The sequence below is a fragment of the Solea senegalensis genome, unplaced genomic scaffold (genome assembly GCF_019176455.1).
Source record: "Solea senegalensis isolate Sse05_10M unplaced genomic scaffold, IFAPA_SoseM_1 scf7180000014084, whole genome shotgun sequence".
Taxonomy (NCBI): Eukaryota; Metazoa; Chordata; class Actinopteri; order Pleuronectiformes; family Soleidae; genus Solea; species Solea senegalensis.
In genome coordinates, this window is record NW_025320964.1 from 1 (window position 1) to 21,829 (window position 21,829).

General features: G+C 43.5%; 2 protein-coding genes across 4 annotated transcripts; both read left to right on the forward strand.

Annotated features, from left to right (window-relative positions):
- Window positions 1–887: 887 nt before the first annotated feature.
- Window positions 888–5,842, forward strand: LOC122760849 (the record flags this gene model as incomplete). The annotated part of the gene is made up of 8 exons (XM_044016028.1): window positions 888–1,040; window positions 1,166–1,288; window positions 1,830–3,933; window positions 4,212–4,253; window positions 4,478–4,567; window positions 4,680–4,696; window positions 4,912–5,025; window positions 5,464–5,842. Coding segments are annotated over 8 exons (2,661 nt in total), but the record flags the coding sequence as incomplete, so codon positions are not given.
- A 4,317-nt stretch (window positions 5,843–10,159) lies between these two features.
- Window positions 10,160–21,124, forward strand: canx (calnexin). Of its 3 annotated transcripts, none has more exons than XM_044016032.1 (15): window positions 10,160–10,238; window positions 13,588–13,800; window positions 14,385–14,458; window positions 14,558–14,616; window positions 14,934–15,075; window positions 15,416–15,497; window positions 15,673–15,865; window positions 16,570–16,759; window positions 16,858–16,971; window positions 17,058–17,214; window positions 17,299–17,514; window positions 17,693–17,812; window positions 18,623–18,743; window positions 18,826–18,905; window positions 18,996–21,124. In XM_044016032.1, exons 2-15 carry the CDS (start codon window positions 13,588–13,590, stop codon window positions 19,053–19,055), a joined length of 1,821 nt encoding a protein of 606 aa, XP_043871967.1. In that variant the 5' UTR covers window positions 10,160–10,238; the 3' UTR covers window positions 19,056–21,124. The 3 variants fall into 3 exon arrangements, with proteins under 3 accessions (XP_043871967.1, XP_043871968.1, XP_043871969.1); XM_044016033.1 differs by having other exon boundaries at window positions 18,999–21,124; XM_044016034.1 differs by lacking the exon at window positions 16,858–16,971.
- The last annotated feature ends 705 nt before the right edge of the window (window positions 21,125–21,829 follow it).

Below are 21,829 nucleotides of genomic sequence, written 5' to 3' on the forward strand. Positions count from 1 at the left end.
GAAGGTCTGTGCTGTTTCAGAAACTGTTTAACCATTAGGTAACCTTATTAGCCTGTAAATGTCTCCACATACAGTTGTGATTTCTGTCAGTTCTAATTGTCTTCTTGTCTGCTATCTAAATTTCAGGTGAAAGACCCTCAGACTCCTGCAGCAGCAGAGACAGAGACCAGCCCTCTACCTCAGATGTTCCACATGGAATCAAAGCCGGATGAGACTACCGCACAGGTAAAATGACATTGTAGACGCATCCATCACCAATATCTGTGGTGACTTGTATGAAGCTGTTATACTTCCACTGTCTACTGGGCCACTGTTTACATTTCTTTACTGTATTTAGCTTTTTGGTCAGATCATGTCATGATCAAAACTACTTAACAATCCTAAAATCGTAGGTTAATAATCGCGATATGGCCTTTTATTAATACAGCGATATTTTTAGGCCATGTCACGATACATCTCGATATTTTGCCTTAGCCTTAAGTTGAAACCAAACCACCACCAGACGATGGATCATGTGCTGTTTTTCTTCGGAATGAATTTGTCCTCCTCTGCTGGGCAAGGGCGTGTGAAGTTGCACGTATCAGACTGACGTATGTAACTAGGTGCTCTTGTTTTGTCTGTCTGTGAGAGGGAGAGACGAGAAAGCATTTGAGAGGAGTGGAGTTAAATGTCAGCGGCTGAAAGCAAATGCGTCACAACACTCAAGTTTCATGATATAGTCATTTTCTACATCGCACAGACAACAAGCCGCGATATATCGAGTACATTTAATGTATCGAGTATATTCAATATACCGAGTATATTCAATATATCGAGTATATTCAATATTTCGAGTATATTCGATATATCGCCCAGCCCTACTTGACATACTTTTTTTTTTTTTGCAGATGGACAGTGGACCAGAGGTTTCTCGTCATTTGTGCGATTCAGATGAAACTGTTCTGAAAGAAGCCTGTGATGAGGCTTCTCCAAACAACCATTCCAGAGAGCAATCAGATGATGAACTTGTTCCACCTCTGAGACGCACAAAAAGCATTATGGTAAGCTCCTAAAATCTATTTAAAACAGTATGAGTACATAGCTGATGGGCACTTTTCCCTGCAGTTTGTTTTTCTATCGTGTCAACAAAAAGGGAAAATCATATCTTCATGTTTTCCCTTTGCAGATGGATCGACTACAAGATTTTGCTGGCTGTCTCTACGATTCAAGTGATGACAGCACAGAGGGCACTTTGATTTCTAAGCCTGAAAGGGATTCACAGAGGCTGAGAAGATGCTCTCGCCATCCTGTAAGTCTTTAATTGATTCTTGTATTTGTATCATTTTGATGCTTTATTGTGTATATATGACATATTCAAATTGTTTCAAGGTTTTAATGAAGGATATAGGCAATATTTGCTTTTTCTCACAACTGTATGCACAATGGTGTAGTACCGGGGCTTGGACTTTATGTACTCTAACTGGGTCGGATCGGGCCTTAATTTTCATGTCCGTTGATACTCTAACCCGTGCAATACATGCAATATGATCGAGTCTGACTGGAAACGCTGGCAGAACCAATGTTAACGGTCAGACAGACCTCCTGGTTCTTTTTATTTAAAGTAAATGAAAATGGCAATACCTAGTTTTTAGTAAAAGTTTAAGTCTAACATTAATTAGCAGTATGTCTTTCTATTTCTTTACACTTACTTCAACTTAAAATACTCAGTATAGAAGGCTCCATAGAGAATTTATCTTCACGCTGTATGCATATACAATTAAAGTATACTCAGATTGTTTACACTTAATATGTTACAAAATGAGTTACATTTTTTTTTTCTTTTTTTAAAGATTCAGATGCCTCTTGTGGAATCAGATAACTCTAACATTGGCAGTGAAGATGAGTACATTCCATGTCCCAAGGACGAAAGCACAGAAAGTGATAGCAGTTTGGAATTAACCCTGGAAGATAAAAAAAGGAACAAAGGTGCATCTAGTGAGAGCAGAAGAAAGTCTTCCAGTCGGAGCAAGTTTATGCCCAGGGAGAGTGGAAGTGAGTCCTCCAAGCAGAAAAGAAGCAGGTCTTCCAGTCGGAGTCAGCTTGATTTTAGCCAGAAGAGACCCTTTAAAACAAGTCATGACCCCACACAAATATTTCCGAATAGCAGAGTTGATGGTAATGAAAAGAAAATAGTTGCAACATATTCTAAAAAGGATGTGAGTGTTTCAATGCCCCTGGAAGAAGAGCAGTCTATGTATGTCAATCCAGTATTAAAGAAGATGGATGGGTCTAGAAGCTACAACAAAAAACATTTCTGCTTTTATTGCAGAAAGTTTGTCCAGAAAATGTCAAGGCACTTGTGGCGTAAACACCAAGATGAAACAGATGTTGCAAAAGCATTCAGTTTGCCAAAGAACTCAAAAGAAAGGAAACTGCAGTTGGACTATATACGAAATAAGGGGAACTTTGAGCACAATAGTGAGGTTTTGGAGACACAGAAAGGCAAACTCATCCCATGGAAGCAACCACAGAAAAAATCTGAAGGACAGGAATTTGCACATTGTATTCACTGCTATGGTTTGTTCTCAAGAAGAGCAATGTGGCGGCATTTTCAGGTTTGCAACTTCAAACCTGAGAGTAGTAAACCTGGTAAAACTCGTGTTCTATCTTTGTGTGCTTTCGCTGAACCTGCTCCACCTGGATTTAATGATGCTTATTGGAAGTTCTTAAGTGTTATGAATCAAGACAGGATTGCAGTTGCTATTAAAGAAGACCGCTGTATTCTTGAATATGGTTACAGACTGTTCAGGAAGAACGAGAAGGTGGTCAGTCAACACCAGTATATTCGGCAAAAACTGAGAGAGCTTGGCAGGCTGTTATTGAAAGCAAGACAAGTTACACATGTGAAGACCATCCAAGAACTCATAAAACCTGAACACTACAGTCAGGTGGTCACTGCTGCAAAGAGCCTATCTGGATTCAGTGAGCAAACTGGCAAATACCAATGTCCGTCTCTTGCTCGCAAGGTTGGACACAGCTTGTATTCTTTGGCCATGTTTATCAAGTCCGAAGGCCTGAAAAAGAAAGATAAACAAGCTACTCAAGATGCTGAGGAGTTTGCGCTGCTTTATCAAGAAAGTTGGAGATTTGACATTGCAAGCCAAGCATTAACTCAACTTGACCAGACCAAATGGAATGCTCCTCTACTGTTACCTTTCACACAAGATATTCAAAAGTTTCATTGTCATCTAGCTGAGAAACAGCAGCAACATTTGAATGATCTGCAAAAACACTCATCACCATCAAACTGGAAGGAGCTTGCAAAAGTTACCCTCACACAAGTTGTACTGTTTAACCGGCGGAGAGGAGGGGAAGTGTCCAGGATGCTTCTGTCTGCGTATCTATCAAAGGACACATCAGACACACATGGTGATGTTAGCTTGGCCCTTACACCGCTTGAACAGAAGCTGTGCAAGCATTTTGTAAGGATTACAATTGTAGGAAAGAGAGGAAGAAAGGTTCCAGTTCTTTTAACCCCAATCATGAGAGAGTCACTTGATGCTCTGACTGAGAAGAGAGAAGAATGTGGAGTGCTGTCTGAAAATGGATATCTGTTTGCATTACCTCACTCTGTCCATTACATAAGGGCTTGTGACTGCATAAGGCAGTTTGTGAACGAATGTGATCACCTTGAAAATCCTAAAGCATTAACATCAACAAGACTAAGGAAACATATCGCCACCCTCTCTACTGTATTGAACCTTAAGACCACAGAACTCGATCAGTTGGCAGACTTCCTTGGCCATAATATTGCTGTCCACCGAAAGCACTACCGCCTTCCGGAGGGCACCCTCCAGTTGGCCAAAATCAGCAAAGTGCTTCTGGCAATGGAACAGGGACGCCTAGGAGAATACAAAGGAAAGAGCCTGGATGAAATTCAAGTTGACGTGAATGGTACTAAGACTTTTTATATTTTAAAGGTGCAATATATGATATTTAGTCTTCAGCATTCAGTAAGTGACTAAAACTGGATTTTTTAAGTAATTGAATTGTACGCAGGTAATTTGCAAGTTTAAAATCATATCCTCCTCCGTAAGACCTTACATATGCAAAAATGCGTGTCAAACTTAGACATGCATACACAAACTGTATTTTTTTTCTGCTCTTGATTGCCAGATTGCCCACAGTCTCAGCTTTCCAACTCAATAATATTATATCAATTAATATTTTAGAGACCATTGGCATAGAGGGGCCTTCAGAAGAGGACATTGAAGGTATGTGATGAATGGTCATGGAGATTTATGTATTTATGTATTTTATTTTCAGGTTTCCCTGATTCACTATTTCCTGACATTATGTGAAGACAAGGATACAAAATATAGTACATTGTCTCGGGGGTGCAAGTCTGGTTCAGCAAGACAGGGGTCTGGGATTGAAATCTACTCTATGATGCACTGTATTGTCAAAGTATAGTAACAATATTACATTTCTCTGCCAGGAGAACAGGGGTCAGAAGATGAGAGTATGTCATCCCTGAACATCTGTACCTCAACATCACAAGTCCAAAACCAGAGAGTGTCTCCAACAGGTGAGCTTGAACGATGAAAGAAGATTGATCTTGAACACTCCTCTTTAAAGACCCCCTCCGATGAAAATTGTGTTTTTCATGTTGTTTATGTGGCATTTCTCTGATGCTACAGGACATATCAGCAGAAAAGTAAGTGTGACATTTCATTTCTGAGTATTTCTGCCTTCAAATTGCAGTGAACTAAAGGCAGACGCAAACTGGCAGTACAGATTGTAAAGCCCTCCAAGGCAAAATGTGTTTTGTGAATTTGGGCTGTACAAATAGAATTTGATTTGATTAAATAATCACTGTACTGACTGTTTCTTCATATTTTATGTCTTTTAATAAAGTTCTTCCTGTTCTAGATGTCAGTATGCCAGGACAACAGGGGTCAGAAGATGAGGTCAGCACATCATCCCTGCAAGAATGTACCTCCACATCACAAGTCCAAAACCAGAGTGTGTCTGCAAGAAAGAGAGGTAAGCTTTGGGACTTGCATCCTCTTTTGGGCCAGTGCCACTCAATTGCTTTTAACGTCTTTTACCTTGTTTTTAGTGAAAATGGTCTATTGGTTGCCTTAAAAAATAATAATGTTGATGGTTATATCATTGAATAAAAGCATGTCTCTGAATTCTTAATACACCTAACATAGCTTCCTACCCAGAAAGGGAATAAGACCCAATGTGTGACAATGGTTTGAATATATATGTGAAAAAGTATTTGCCCCCTTTCTGATTTCCTGAGTTAATTGCAAATTTGTCACACTTAAAAGTTTACGATCAGCAAACAAATTTGGAAGAATTTACTTTCAACAGAGTGGAAGCTCGTTTTGTGCAGTTAGTGGCCTTGTGAGCTACAGATCACAGCTCTGCAAATTATCAATTTAATCAAAATGTGATCTCTTTCTGCCTACTTAGGTAAGCAAGCTCCTGTGAGACGTTGGACACCAGAGGAAATTGCTGCAGTAGAAAAACACCTGAAGAAGTTCATTGTGAGGCAAGATGTTCCAGGTAAAGCGGACTGTGAGCGCTGCATTGCTTCAGAACCGCAAGCGCTACAAAAAAGAGACTGGAAAGCAGTCAAATATTTCATCAAAAATAGAATAACTACCATGAGAAGAAAATTCTAATGAAAGCAGTTCAACGATCAGAGGTATGGACACACATTTTCAGTTTGGGTCCTATACTTTGTTTAAATGTTTTGAAATGTACTGTAGTTTAAAGTAGCTGCTGTGGTTTTAGCAGTCAACAACACATTAAACAAGTACATGTTTGGCAAAGTCAAATGTTTGTTTATCTGTTTAACTTTGCAGTAATGATTGCAGTTTTGTTTTCCCGTAATCATTAGTTGCAGCATTAGAGTCTCAAGCATCTTTTATGTTTTTTGTGAAACAATACACGGGCAGATGTGTACACAAAATATTTGATACACTGACCTTTGTGGTCCACATTATTTATTGGTACAGCAAAGACTGACAGGATGCTTCACAGCGCTTATTTTTAGAGGATGGAGTCATAGAACTATCTCTTACCTGTGAAGGAATGCATAGTTGCAGCATGTATTGGTCACTGATGAGCCTCTGTGACAGGTCAGTATTAAAAACATCTTCATGTTGTGTGGACTTCAGTTTCATGGTTTCATTTTTTGATTGATTGTCACTGAAGACCTGAATGTTTGCAATGGGACACCAAGCAGATGGGTCATCCTGAGCACATATTAAAAGTTTCTCTACCAAATATGAATGACAGTACGTTGTAGACTTCCGTGTTTGAGTTTGGCTATAAACAATCCTTGGTTTTTGTTCAATTTAAATGTCCAGTGTAACGGACTTAGTGAGACTGCTGATTGTAACAAAAAGAGGACTCAAAGGATGTTGTTCTTCATAAACTATGTTTACATGGACACAAGCAATTGGAATAAAAGCCTGATCGGAATAAATATGTCATGTAAACATGTCAATCTAGAAACACTGATTCCAGTCCACAACACCACAGAGATGAAATCAGCATTAGAATACTCCTTTTTCTACCTTGTTTGTTTATCTGGTTAACTTTGCAGTAATGGTTGTTTTGTTTTCCTGTAATCATTAGTTGCAGCATTAGAGTCTCAATTTTGTCTCAAGCATGTTTTATGTTTTTTATATATGGACAAAAAAACTTTTATTTTCGTTTTGTGTAAAAAGTAGTCCGATGACTGACTTGTTCGCAAAATAAATACATGTGCCTTCAGGATAACTTGTTGAAAGGATATTATTTTATTGTTGGCATATAGCATATCTGCCTCAAGTCTTATTAAGTGCTGGTGCGATCATTATTTGATTGCCATGCTACTAACCTGTCTTCCTGTTGATGTAAGATCATAGCAATGAGATGGAATGAAGGAAGAAGAGTATTTAATTTGAAATATAGATCCTTAATGCAGTCAGAGTCTATGTGCAGTAGAAACCATTAATGGGCCCCAGATAGTAACCTAACACCCCACAAAGATATAAAAACAAGAGAAGTGTATGTGTGTGTGACACTGGACCTCACAAGTACTGTATGTTAGAAACTGGGCCCACAAGTGACCAAAAAACTGACATGGAGACAAAAGTTTAAAATCTTGGTATATTGAAGTGATTTCTGTGATTGGGATTTTTTTTTCATCTTACCTGATTTTTTACAGCAGTGTAGAACCACTGGAAAGGGTGGATCCCATAAATGACTAAAGAACTGGTGGGCCCCCTGAGGGGCAAACAATAGTGTGTGAAGTGTGTGTGTGCGTGTGTGAGAGTGTGTGTGTGTGCGTGTGTGAGAGTGTGTGTGTGTGTGTGTGCGTGTGTGAGTGTGTGTGTGCGTGTGTGTGTGTGTGTGTGTGTGTGTGAGTGTGTGAGTGAGTGTGTGTGTGTGTGTGAGAGTGTGTGTGTGTGTGTGTGAGTGAGTGTGAGTGTGTGTGTGTGTGTGTGTGAGGTGTGTGTGTGTGTGTGTGTGAGTGAGTGTGAGTGTGTGTGTGAGAGAGTGTGAGAGAGTGTGTGTGTGTGTGTGAACTTTAAATAGAAACATATATTTCCATGTCATGTGACCCATGTAGACAAACAGGACACAGCTCTTTGTTATATTTCTGTTACATGATGGCGTGATGATGTCACTGATGGCGTGATGATGTCACTGATCTTCTCGTGAATCAGGAAAGTTCCAGAACGGCATTGCAGAGGGTGAAGTGGACGCCATGTTCGGTCCGCTGGAGGCCATGCGTCTCTCTGTGATCACGGACTCTCCGGTGTGGGTGATCCTCAGTGAGGTCAGCATGCAGATGACTCACACACACACACACACACACACGAGTGCCAGCATGTGAACCTCTGACCCCTGACCTCTGACCTCTCCTCCAGGGTCCATGAGAAGCTTTCTGACAAATGTCTGGGTCATAGAAAGAATGTTAGTGTCGTCTCATGAGGATCTCTTTATTCTTCTCATTATTATTATAATGATTTATAATTATTTTATTTTGTATTAAATGTTCCGTCACAGTCACGGACACTTGTGTCAGGCTGGTTCTCAGCAGCAGGGGGCGCTCACAGCACCGTCACACCTGAACTGTCCCTTTAAACACGTCTCTGTTTCCTCTCAGATCTTCATAAAGAAAGCAGAGTGAAGCTCCGCCCCCTCCCCCCCACCCTCAGCGTTACCTCAGAAACCTGCGAGCGGTCAGCTGACCGCGCTGACCCGAGCGAGCTCGCCGTGGTGCCACAGCGCCCCCGTGTGTCTGCACCTGGTCCCTGCAGCGCTGAACACACCAGAGACTGAGTCACAGGGAACTGATGATGAAGATGATGAAGATGATGTAATTACTCTGCTGAACATGTGTATTTATGTGTACATACAGTAAAAGTACATGTTGAAAACACTGGTGATCACAGGGGGCGCCGGAGAGTCCTCTGATGATGATGATGATGATGATGAAGAAACTGCTGCTTCCAAATGAACGGTGTGTGTGTGTGTGTGAGTGTGTGTGTGTTGTGTGTGTGTGTGTGTGTGGTGTGTGTGTGTGTGTGTGTGTGTGTGTGTGTGTGTGTGTGTGTGTGTGTGTGTGTGTGTGTGTGTGTGTGTGTGTGTGTGTGTGTGTGTGTGTGTGTGCGTGTGTGTGTGTGTGTGTGTGTGTGTGTGTGTGTGTGTGTGTGTGTGTGTGTGTGTGTGTGTGTGTGTGTGTGTGTGTGTGTGTGAGTGTGTGAGAGTGAGTGTGTGAGTGTGTGTGTGTGTGTGTGTGTGTGTGTAGAAGTGTGTGTGTGTGTGTAGTGTGTGTGTGTGTGTGTGTGTGTGAAGAGCATGTGTGTGTGTGTGTGTGTGAGAGAGAAGCATGTGTGTGTGTGTGTGTGTGTGTGCGTGTGTGTGTGAGAGTGAGAGAGCATGTGTGTGTGTGTGTGTGAGTGAGAGCATGTGTGTGTGTGTAGTGAGTGAGAGCATGTGTGTGTGCGTGTGTGTGTGTGTGTGTGAGTGTGTGTGTGTGTGTGTGAGTGAGAGAGCATGTGTGTGTGTGTGAGTGAGTGAGAGAGCATGTGTGTGTGAGTGTGTAAATGATTTGCCTTAAAGACGATGAGCAGGAGCAGATTACCCAGAATCCTCGGAGCCTCTGATTTAACACGTTTGTCTTTTTAATAAAGTTTTATTTAAACTCAGGCTGAATCACTGACGTCTGATCTGTTTACTACTGAAGTACCTCGCAGTACTCTGAAGTATTAATAATACACGCAGTACCATGAATGTCCACCAGAAGGCAGCAGCACACACAACAGAGTGAGTAAAAGAAGGGAGGGGTTGAATTCACCAGAACTTTCCATTCATTCATTCATTCATTCAATCATTCAGCCATTCATTCATTCATTCATTCATTCAGTCAGTCAGTCAGTCATCCTGGGGCCGAGCAGAACTTGAGTCTGGTTTTGTTCAGATCGTCTGAGCTGATATTTTGTATCTTTACATAAACTTTATTTAAATCAGGTTAAAATCATCACAGAATTTCAAAATAAAAGGGTTTGTTTTGGTACGGAATGATATATAGGTCACAATTAAGACATAAAATCAATACACATAAAATACACAGAAATCGGTTTTTACAAAAATAAAGTGTCAGTATTGTTGGTGTCCAACAGTATTAGATAAACGCCTATTTTGCCTTTAATCTCAAAATTATATAAAAAAAAAAAACCATGAGATTAAAGTCAATAAAGTCATAAATATCATCAGTAAAGCTAATGCACGGCTGTGTCACAGAAACAGCCTTAAAATGAATCAGATATGTTTAATAAACACTAATCTGCTCTTCGTCACAGATTAAACGGTGAATTTTGTTCAGATTAACTGTCCTCTTTAATTCTGAAAGGCTGACAAACGGTGTGTAATTCTTGTTCCGGCGGCCGGAGAACCAAATCACTGTCAATCATCGTCGTCATCAGCTTTACTACAGCCAATCAGCGCACACTCGCCGCTCACGCCTCGTCCAATCAGCGCTGTCCACGAGGTTCAGCTCCAGGGGGCGGGGCTCTGCGCGCTTTGACTGAGATTGCCGCTCCGCCAATCAGCGCCTGACAGTTGACAGGAAACGTCAAACGTTGACCAATCAGCGGCGGGCAGCAGTGGCCTACTTCCTCCCCACGTCCCATGTGATCTTCCTCGGTTAGTTTCCAGGCTTTCTGTCGGTCAGCGCGGAGCCGGAGGTGAGTGAGAGCTGCGGCCCATTAAGCGTCACTTTTTAGCGGCTAACTGAGCTCACTGAGCTCACTGAGAACCGCTGCTTTGTTCCTTACTCACCGTACGCCAGTTGCGTAGTTAACGTGCGTTTTGTCCGTTAAAAGAGGAGCCCCGTGTTTGCTCGGAGCGGCTAACTGAAGCTAATGAAGCGCAGGTGAACGCGTTAGCATGCTGCCGCGTTAGCTCGTAGCGTCGTTAAGCTCAAAATTACGCAGTGAATTTATTCTCTGGTCTAATATGAGACTGTTTCATGTTTACGTGTTTTATTGTCGCTGATTTTAAACCGTGTTTGTGTCTCTGATGACGACTCTGAGCGACACACCGGCAGCTGACGGTATCACGATTATTCTCATCGAAATGATTGCAATTTGCGATACTTTCGGTTCAATTCTGTATTGTGGGCGGAGCCTTGTGTCTGTATAATAAGAAAAACATGTTGTGAACATTGAAGGTTGTTATATAAATTCATAATTTCTGGATCCTGTGGACTGACACGGCTCCCCGTGTGGCCCATGATCATAAATCACTAAGACTGTATGTTGGTGACGGAGGCAGCATTTCCTCCTCACTCGTTCATGATTATCCTGCTCCAAAATAACTGATTCACCATATTTTTGATGCAATTTTGCGAACTAGCTTCTAGTATTGTTAAATGCTTAGAAATGAGTGGGCGGAGCCTCCTTTACGCACAAATGTTTAGTAATAAGATAATATTGATATCGTCACAAGTGTCCACACGTGACTGGGATGTTACTGAGGTTAGCAGAGCGCCCCCGTATGGCTCTTTCAATTAAATCACTGAGACTGTATGTTGGTGAATGTTCTCGTCACTGTCACTCATTCACGATTATCTGTACGTGGAAATTCACCACGAGTAAGTCAATTAATCGCGATATCGTCAGCTTCTTCATCCCCGCGGGTAACGCTTTAAAGATATTAACAAAGTGACAATGAACAGAATGTCTTTCATTGAATTTAATAACTGTCAAACTGTGACCTGATAATTAAAAATAACCCTTTCATTCTGTGGTTTTTACGTGTTAATGTTTTATAAACTGAAGTCAGAGATGAAACATTTAAATATCTGACCACAGTTTTCATGAGCAGCCTGTAAAACGTCATAAATCACACACACACACACACACACACATACACACACACAGTGTGTGTGGTTTAGTGTTAACTCGCGTCTGTGAATGTTTCACTGCAACAGACCACAAACACTCACAGGTGAGAAGCTGTGAAGTCACTCGTCATCATCAAATCATTGCCTTTTTATTGGTCATCTGTAGTAGTCGGTGGTGAAGGAGGAGGAGCCTCAGTGGTCAGATGTTGGTTCATTCACTCACTGACAAGTGGCTGCAGAGGGAACTGCAGGTGTTTCAACTCCTCCTCTTCCTCCTCCTCCTCCTCTTCACTGGTCATTGTTTCAGATAAATATTGAAATGTTTTTGTTTTTTTTGTCGACGCCTTGATTCTGAACGACCGGTTCAACCTGCTGCTGCTGGTGTGTGGTAGTAGTATGTGTGTGTGTGTGGGTGTGGGGTGTGGTGGGTGGTGGTTGTCTGCGTGTGTGTGTGTGTGTGTGTGTGTGTGTCTGCATTGTGTGTCTGTGTGTGTGTGTGTGTGTGTGTGTGTGTGTGCGTGTGTGTGAGACGGAAACTGCCACCCTTCTGATCAGCTGTCTGACCTTGAGGGTCTGGGTGAGAGAAAAAGGGCAGATCCTGAGATGAGTGCTGTTGATACTGTCACACTGTGTGTGTGTGTGTGTGGGGGGGGTAAAGATCTGGTGTTAGGGTGAGTTAGGTTAAGGTTAGACTGACTTTAACTATGTTGACGTTTATTCATGGACTTGTTAATGACAGTCAGTTAAAGTGTGGGTTAACGGCTGATTAACCAGCCAGTTACCGGTGGGTTAACAGTGTTTACTCAGTGTTTCTATTCAGTTTAAATAGTAACCTGCTGGTCTGGTCTGCTCAGTGATGAGTAAGTGACGCTTCATAATTGACAGATATTTGTTTTTAAGGCTGCAAACAGCAACAGTTATTTTAATGATCTGTTTATTTTCATCAATAACAATGAAATGAATCCAATCAGCGACGATTAATTTAGTATTTGATGAATAGTCTGTGAATCATTGCAGCCAAATGTAACTGAAGTACATTTAAATCCAGTGTTTGACGTGTGGATTATTCCTCTGGTTTTATTAGTTACACCTTTAACTAACCCACAGTCAACGTTTGAGTACGACTTTAACGTCTGCTCTGCTCCTTCAAACGCCATGTGGGCAACAGGCTGGCTCTGATGCTAAGCTAACGGCTAGTTGCTGCTGTTAGCCAGGCACGCTAATCCCGCTGCAGGCTAATCAGATTATCCTGTGAGTCTGCTGTGAGACGGACACGAGCCGTTTAAAATGATTACAGCGAGGAGGAGGAAGTTGCAGCGTCAGCGCTTCTCACTGTCTTTACAACTCAAGTTGGATTGAGTCACAGTGGGATTAGGTAATCTGAGTTCAATTTGTCCATCTCAGTTTAACTTCATTCAATTATGAAGCAATAATCTCACATTAAATCTGAGCGTTGCTCGTGTCAGATTAATTTATGATGAAGAAACACAGGAGGCGTGGCTCTGCAGAACATCACCACATCAGAGGCTGCCGCTATGGATTAGTAATCTGGATTGAATGATAAACAGTTTGTTTAACCACTGATTTGTTGTAAAAGGAGTTAAATACAGATAATTATGTGTGTGTGTGTGTGTGTGTGTGTCTTGGGGTGCTGTATTAATCCCCCGGGGTGTAATCTCATTAAGACGTGTTTGTGTGTCCTGTGGGTGCTGGTCGGTTGCCGTGGTGATGGACATACATCAGGGACACGGGTTATGACTCCCTGTGTGTGTGTTAATGACTTATGGGATGCAACACAAACGCAAAGGTTCACACAGTTGTTGCTGTTTATAGAACCCGTGTTTACAGTCTTTATAATCTTAATGTTTGACTTCATAAACGCGTGGCGGAGCGCCCCCTGCTGCTGAGGTCTCACTGAACTCTCTCACAGAGAACACCAGTGATTTGAGCTCACAGGGACACAGGAGCTGCTGGGCCTCTGCTGCCTCGTGTGGTCACTCTGTGTCACTGACCTCAATCTGAATCAAATATTTGAAATGTCGTAAACGGTACCTGACTGGTCTGGGTCTGGAACTTCAACGTGAAGTTCTCCTCCTGTGTTTTGACTGGTCTTGGTCTGGTTCTGGGTCTTGGTCTTGGTCTCTAACGTGAACTTCTCCTCCTCCTCCTCCTCCTCCTCCTGTGTGCAGATGATGAATCAGAGGTTTGGGTTGTTGGTTGTTCTGGCCGTGGGCCTCCTCTGCCTCACGTTCACCCAGGTCTCTCGGTCTGAGGACCTGTTTGAGGACGACGTGGACGTGGACATTGAGGATGAACTGGCCGGAGTTGGGGACGAGGAGCTCGAAGCAGAAATAGACGAAGATGAAGCTCCGCCTGCTCCTAAAACTCCTCCTCCACCAAAGGTAAGGCACTGACTTAGATTATGTGTTGCTCTGTGGCCCTGGATTACATATTCTGCAGCTGTAATCTGAAACAGGAAGTGGTTTTGATAACGGGGCAGTGCAGTGACCCGCTGATCCACTGACCTGCATTTAAACCAAGCAACTAACCAACGCTTCATTTTTCCATTAATCCATGACCTGTCAAACCTGGAGATTATCATGTTCTCTAACGTCTTCCACACATAATCCAGATTAAATGATTTCTTAGTTTTTCTGGAGCGAAGAAAAATCACGTGTTATTAATGTAGTAATTATCAGTGATCATGAGTCTGAAACACTTTCAGACCAGGGATTCTCAAAGCGTGCACCACGGCCCCCTAGTGGGCCAGTATGGTACTATAGATGAGTCTGTTTTAAATTTGTGATGAAAAGAAATAGATTTAAATAAACGTGTAAATAGTTGTTGATGGATAATCTGATGGCTGTGACAGATTATTATTATTATGTGCTGTGTTCACATGGAAATGTTAATATCAGTGGGAGTTATTGATGGTCGTCTTGTGTTGATCAATAACATTGATCGTCGTTGGTGTGTTTGTGTCCAGGTGACGTACAAAGCTCCAGAGCCCATGGGGGAACACTTTTTCGCCGAGTCTTTTGACCGGGGGACACTTGATGGGTGAGCATGGTGATGATGTCATCAGTGTGAGACGCCTGTGTGTGTGTGTGTGTGGATACCTGACGTGTGTGTGTGTGTGTGTGTGTGTGTGTGTTCCAGCTGGGTGCAGTCCATCGCTAAGAAGGACAACACTGATGAAGACATCGCCAAGTACGACGGTGAGTACAGCACACAGAGGTGCATGATGGGACTTATTCCATGGCGTGTGACCGCTGGTCAGATCGGGTGCTTGAAATCCTTAAATACTTTGCCTGGTTTTTTTCATTTCATTTAGTTTGAAAGGTTTCAAAAATGCTTGAGATACGGATTATTTCACAAAATGAGTTTATTAGATTGTTTGTGTGTGTGTGTTCATGTTAATCCTGCAAAATAACCTTGAAAGTGCTTGAATTTGACAATGTGGATGTTGTTTCACAATGCATTATGGGAGACTGAGTCCAGTGTGTGTGTGTGTGTGTGTGTGTGTGTTAAACAGGTAAATGGGAGGTGGAGGAGATGAAGGACAGTAAACTGCCCGGCGACAAAGGTCTGGTCCTGAAGTCCAGAGCCAAACATCACGCCATCTCTGCCCAGCTGCTGCGACCTTTCACCTTTGACACCATGCCCCTCATCCTGCAGTAAGAAGGACACACTCTGTGTGTCTGTCTGTCTGTCTCTGTGTGTGTGTCTGTCTCTGTGTATGTGTCTCTCACTCTCTGTGTGTGTGCTTAATGCCATCTGGGTCTGTGTTGTCTGTCTTCTCTCTGTGTGTGTGTCTCTCTCTGTGTGTGTCTGTCTGTGTGTCTGTCTGGCTCTCTCTCTGTCTGTCTGTCTGTCTCTGTGTGTGTGTGTGTGTGTGTGTGTGTGTGTGTGTGTGTGTGTGTGTGTGTGTGTGTGTGTGTGTGTGTGTGTGTGTGTGTGTGTGTGTGTGTGTGTGTGTGTGTGTGTCTCTGTCTGAGGACGTGTCTCTCTGTGCAGGTATGAAGTGAACTTCCAGTCAGGGATCGACTGCGGCGGCGCTTATGTCAAACTGCTGACTCAGACTCCAGACCTGGACCTGGTCAGTCTGACACACACACACACACACACACTGTGACCACCCCTGCTGTAACAACATATCATTTAAAGGCTTAATTCTGGGGTTTTGAAGTGTTGTTTCTGATCCCTGTGTGTGTGTGTGTGTGTGTGTGTGTGTGTGTGTGTGTGTGTGTGTGTGTGTGTGTGTGTGTGTTCAGGCCCTGTTCATGGACACGACTCCGTACACCATCATGTTTGGACCGGACAAATGTGGAGAGGATTACAAACTGCACTTCATCTTCAGACACAAGAACCCCAAAACTGGAGAGTACGAAGAGAAACACGCCAAGAAGCCCGACGCAGACCTGAGGACGTACTACACCGACAAGAAGACACACCTGTACACGCTGGGTGAGACACACACACACACACACACACACTAATGAATAAAAAAATGAATAAATATCAAATAATATATAAATGGAATGAATCAAAACAAAGAACAATGAGACGACCCAAACCTTCACATTAAAAGCATTTAATTCATAAAACACAGCCTGGCCTTTTATTTTGAAACCGACACAGGAAAGAAAATGTACACACACGTTGAATTATTTATTGATTTATTTAATTAAACTTTTTAGGGCTCAAACAAATGTGATTATTTTCTCCATTGATTTTGGTTCATAAAACACTGACCAGTGTTCAAACCTTTGTTTTATGGAGCAAAGAAACCAGAAAACATTCACATTTAATGATTAATAATCGAGGTCATGTAGAGTTTCAGATTGAAATCAATAAAAGTGACGTCTGCTTTACTTTTCTATGTTTTAAGATCATTATATAAACTATAAACTCAGTGTTGTGCCTTTAATGTTCATATTTATTACACATGTCTGTAAAATGTGAGTTGTTCTCATGGGTCGGACTCTTACTTTGAAAGTCTCCCCTGGTCCTCTGTGTCTCACGGTGTCCTCGGTCTCTGTGTCTCACGGTGTTCTCGGTCTCTGTGTCTCCCCTGGTCCTCTGTCTCTATGTCTCCCCTGGTCCTCTGTCTCTATGTCTCCCCTGGTCCTCTGTCTCTGTGTCTCACGGTGTCCTCTGTCTCCCTCCAGTGGTGAACCCTGACAACAGCTTCGAGGTTCTGATTGACCACACGGTGGTTAACAGTGGCAGCCTGCTGACGGACGTGACCCCGCCCGTGAACCCGCCCGCCGAGATCGAGGACCCGGACGACCACAAACCTGAGGACTGGGACGAGAGGCCCAAGATCCAGGACCCCGACGCCGCCAAGCCCGAGGACTGGTCAGTGCCCGCCGTCCGACGCCGTTGCCGCGGCGACGTCGCTCTTGTTGTTTTCCTACGCGTCGTAGAAACTTGACTTCCTGTTTGTCTGTCCTCAGGGACGAGGACGCCCCCGCCCAGATTCCAGATGAAGACGCCGTCAAACCGGACGGATGGTTGGACGACGAGCCCGAGTACATCGGCGACCCCGACGCCATCAAACCCGAGGACTGGTACGTAAGACACGCCCCCTCACACGTTCACGGGTCGCAGGACGCCGTTCGCTCTGCTGACGGTCTGTGTGTCTCCTGTCCGTCAGGGACGAGGACATGGACGGCGAGTGGGAGGCTCCTCAGGTCGCTAACCCCGCCTGCGAGACCGCCCCCGGCTGTGGCGCCTGGAAACGTCCCATGATTGACAACCCCAACCACAAGGGCAAGTGGAAGCCCCCCATGATCGACAACCCCAACTACCAGGTCAGCTTATTTAAGCCCCTCCCACACTCCAACAGTAGCACATGCATGTTTAAGTCCTCTGACCTCTGACCTTGCCGCACTCAGGGCGTGTGGAAACCCAGGAAGATCCCTAACCCCACCTTCTTTGAAGACCTGCACCCGTTCAGGATGACGGCGTTCAGCGCCGTGGGTCTGGAGCTCTGGTCCATGACCTCCGACATCTTCTTCGACAACTTCTTCATCAGCAACGACCGCAACACGGCCGAGCGCTGGGCCGCGGACAGCTGGGGCCTGAAGAGGGCGGCGGAGAGCGCGGCCGAGGTGAGGCCACGCCCACAGGAAACGGGACTTTTAGTGTTTTTGATGAATATTTCAAAGCTGCAGACAGAAAATGTCTATCATGTACATTTATTATCATATTTATCTTTAGATTAGATATTTTCTTAGCTTGTTGTTTACGTCGTCGTTGTTGTTGTTTACATTGTTGTTGTTGTTGTAGCCTGGTCTGGCCACTCAGATGCTGACCGCTGCAGAGGAGCGTCCCTGGCTCTGGGTCGTCTACGTCCTCACCGTCGCGTTACCGCTCGTCCTCATCGTCGTCTTCTGCTGCACGGGCAAGGTAACGCACGCGCACACACACACACACACACACACGAATGAATGCTGTGGAAGGTTACAGTGGTTTCCATGGTAACCACGTAGGATTTCTGTTACAGCAGAGTGAGGACAGGAAACGTACTAGAGCAGGGGTTCTCAACGTCTGGGTCAACTCAGTTTTCTTGTTCAGATTTGTCTGCGAATGAATGAATGAATAAGTGATTTCTGTGTGGCACATGAATATGTCCATGTGTTGTTTAGTTTGTAATGTATTTACTAATCAGTAAGACAGTCATTATTTATTAAAGATTTAGTAAGACTTTTGTTTAGTTTATTAATAACATTCTATGTTATTATTATTATTATTATTATAACAACAACAATAATAATAATAATAATAATAATAATAATAATAATTTTTATTTAAAACTTCTTAAATGTGAATATTTCCTGATTTCTTTTCTCCGTAAAAACCAAAATCATTCAAACAAACGAGACATTTTTAAAGGTCAGAAGGTCAAAGGTAGGCGTGTCAGGCGTCTGTGTGTGTGTGTGTGTTTGCAGAGGTCAGCGGGGTCAGCGGGGTCAGCTCAGGGTCAGTCGAATCTCACCAGTTTACAGGAAGTGTTTAAAGAAGCCGGATGCTCCGCCTCCACCGCCGCCGGCGACGCCTCCTCTGGCTCGGTGACTGTTCTGCTGCTGTCGTTAGCGTAGCTCTGTGTGTGTCGTGCTGTAGTGTAGCGTGAGGTCAAAGGTCAACCGTGTGGTTGAGATCATGTGACAGTGTCGTCGCCGTATTCTGACACTTTATTTAAACCCGACTGTTTTACAGAAGAAGAGCGCGGCGACGCCGGCCGAGTATAAGAAAACAGACGAAGCTCAGCCCGATGTGAAGGAGGAAGAGCAGGAGGAGGAAGACGACGAGGAGGAGGAGGAGGAGAAGAGCAGTCCAGGTGAGTGTTCAGATTATAATCTGATGATGTGAGCGGCTCTTAAAGAACACAGCGTGATTTTAAACAGTTTCTCCTGCTGCAGAGGGAAAAAAGGACAAAGAGGAAAGTCCTGCAGAGGAAGAGGAGGACGTGAAGGATGAAGAGCAGGACGGTGCTGACGAGGTGAGTGAAGGAGAGCGCGCCTTTGTTTGTTTGTTTGTTTGTTTGTTTGTTTGTTTCTGCGGGAACATAACGCTGTGCTTGTTTGTGTAGAAGCTGGAGGACGACGTTCTGCGAAGATCTCCCAGGAACAGGAAGGTCAGAAAAGACTGACGTCTCTACCTGAGAAACCCTGACCTCCAAACTCCGCCCACTCCATCTCCAATAGCCCCGCCCCCTGACCCTTACCCCACCCCCCCATCCTCTGCTCTGAGGTGATGAAGCTGAAATGGATCCACAGAAGCAGGGAAGCCGTCAGGAAGTTGATGGATGAACGCTGTGACGACGATGATGATGATGAAGATGATGATGAAGATGAAGATGATGACGACGATGATTCCAGTTTGACCAGGACTGAGTTAGTGAGATTAACTGAGTTTAACTAAACCTTCCTGCATCATTCCTTAACGACACCCGAGCAAAACCCAAACCCCACGAGACCGACTCCTCCCCCGTCCGCTGAGCCACTGCCCGCCGCCACCTGCAAAAGCCCCGCCCACCCAGTTTCCTGACTGTCCAACTGACCTTTGACCTGTTATGAATGATACGAGGAAGTGAGTTCACTGAACCTAACCAGCTACTAATAAGTTAGCTGTTAGCTTTTAATTAGCATTAATTAACCTAATGAGAGTAGGTCTGCACCAGCTGTTTGGTTAAATTAGCCGACACTGTGTCGTAACTATGTATCAGCCTGCTAATTATGCTAACACTACCCTCCAACTGCCACTGTCTCTGTATGCTAGCCTTAAGCAGGATGCTAATTAGCCACATGCTTACAACAGGAAAGGTTTTGAACACGACGGTGCCTCCTAGTGTTCAAATGATACATTTGTGAACAACACTGAGTGCTAACATCAGCTAGCATGCGCTAATGTCAACGCGATTCGCTGAGTTAACCCGTTAACAACATACAGAGTTAGAAAACGTCATGGTTTCTGCTAACACAAGCTAGTTAGCCTGTTAGCATCCTGAAGCTAGATGCTAATGTTTCTGACAATGAGAACAATGAGAACCACTAATGTTTTTGTTTCAGACATTACCCCAGTGTTGTAATGAGTGTCTGTGTCCTGATGGGGGCAGTAAAGGTCAGAGGGCAGTTGTTGTGAAGTCGCACACGGACGTCGTAGATTTGGACGTACGAGCTCCTCGAAATGCGATCATTTGAGATGAAAAAATGAAACTTTTAGCTTGATGTAAAATGAAAGGATGTTTGTTTTTGTTTGAGCAGCAGCAGAAGAACGGACTCTCAGTCCTTCATCGACCCCAATGACAAAGAAACAGGCACTAAAGGAGAAAAACTCAGGCGCTTATTAAACCTGTTCTTCTGCCGCTGCGCAAACGTCCGACACGCGTCCGACACGCGTCCGATCGACCTCCTGAACTCAACTGCAGCGCCGCCATCAGGACACGTCTGCCACTTTTCCAGAAAACGAGGCTACAGATGCTAACGTGTGTGCTACTTTAAATCATGGAAGTTTTGTCATGAAGGAAAACAAACTCGTGAGGTCACGTGATCTATCTGTGACTCCGCCTTGACGTTGTGATGTCATTTCAAACGTCTGATGTCGATGTGTTCGTCTTCCTTCTGGCGTCGACTTTGACTCGTTGACTAAACGCGTTTTTTTTTTTTTGTCCGTGTTTAGGGTCGTGAGGTGAATGACAGATTCCTGCTCCTATGTCCATGTGACCTTTAACCTTTAAGTTCCCTCCCCTTTAACATGAGTGACACTCGTCAAGTTTTTTTATTATTATTATTATTTGTTATGTTTTTGCTGTAAATCCAGTGTTTGAGGTTTTGGGATGAATCGTGCGGCGGTGGCGTCACATTCCCGTCAGCCGCGTCCTCTATATTTGAGCCACTCTTCCTCTTGCTCCTCCTCTTCCTCCTGTTGCTCCTCCTCTTCCTCTCGTAGTGTGTGATGTTTCCTCCTGAGGCTGCCTGTAGCTAACAGACTGTATAGACTGAACACTGTATCTGCTGGTGAGACTTTACGTGACTCTGTAACTTTAACTTTTTATTATTTTTTGTGTGAAACTAATCTGTCGGCTCGGCGTGTTTCTGAAGCTCCGCCTTGAACAGGAACACTGATGATGATGATGATGATGATGGAGCCTGGCGTGTGAATGTGGACGTTCAGTCAACGTTTGTTTTGATGAATAAAAAGGCCAAAATGGAAACTGAATGAGAAACTGCTGTCTTTTATTTTTCTATATTCTGACCAACAACATCTCAGGTAATTAAGAAAATGAAGTTTAAAGTAAAGCCATGACGTACAAGGTGGCCAGAGATGAACTTTAACCTGTAATCCATCTTTGGAATAAAGATGAATAAAACTTGACTCAAGTTCTTGATGATTTTAAAGTTTCTAAAGATGTGTTTCTACATCCAGGTATTGCTATGCTAATCGTAGCGGCAAATAGTGAATGTTATTTTAAAAAGTGGTGAACAAATACAGGCAATTAAACAACTTTAAACTGGTATAACTGAAACGATGAGTCGCTCTGGTTAAGATTCTGTCAACTTAATTAAAACTTGGTGTTTAATATAAACAGAGTAAAATCAAATTTCAACCATGTTTTGCAGCCAAATGAAAAATTTAAATAAACAAATAAAATAGACAACAAAATAGATTCAAATCCGTGTTTTTTTGTTTTTTTTTTTTTATGATTTTGTTTCCAAAAAGCGTTCTCACGTGTGGCCCTAATCCTCTTCCGTAAAAAATAAATAAATAATACTCATATTTAAATCAAACTAAATTCGGCCACTTTTGTGAGGCGTGTGGGCGGGTTCTGCGCTCCGATTGGCTCGCCTCCTGTCAGTCACCGCTGTAGTCGCGTTGTCATTGGCTGTCGCTGCTGTCAGTCGCTGGCGGGGCGGGCGCGAGCGC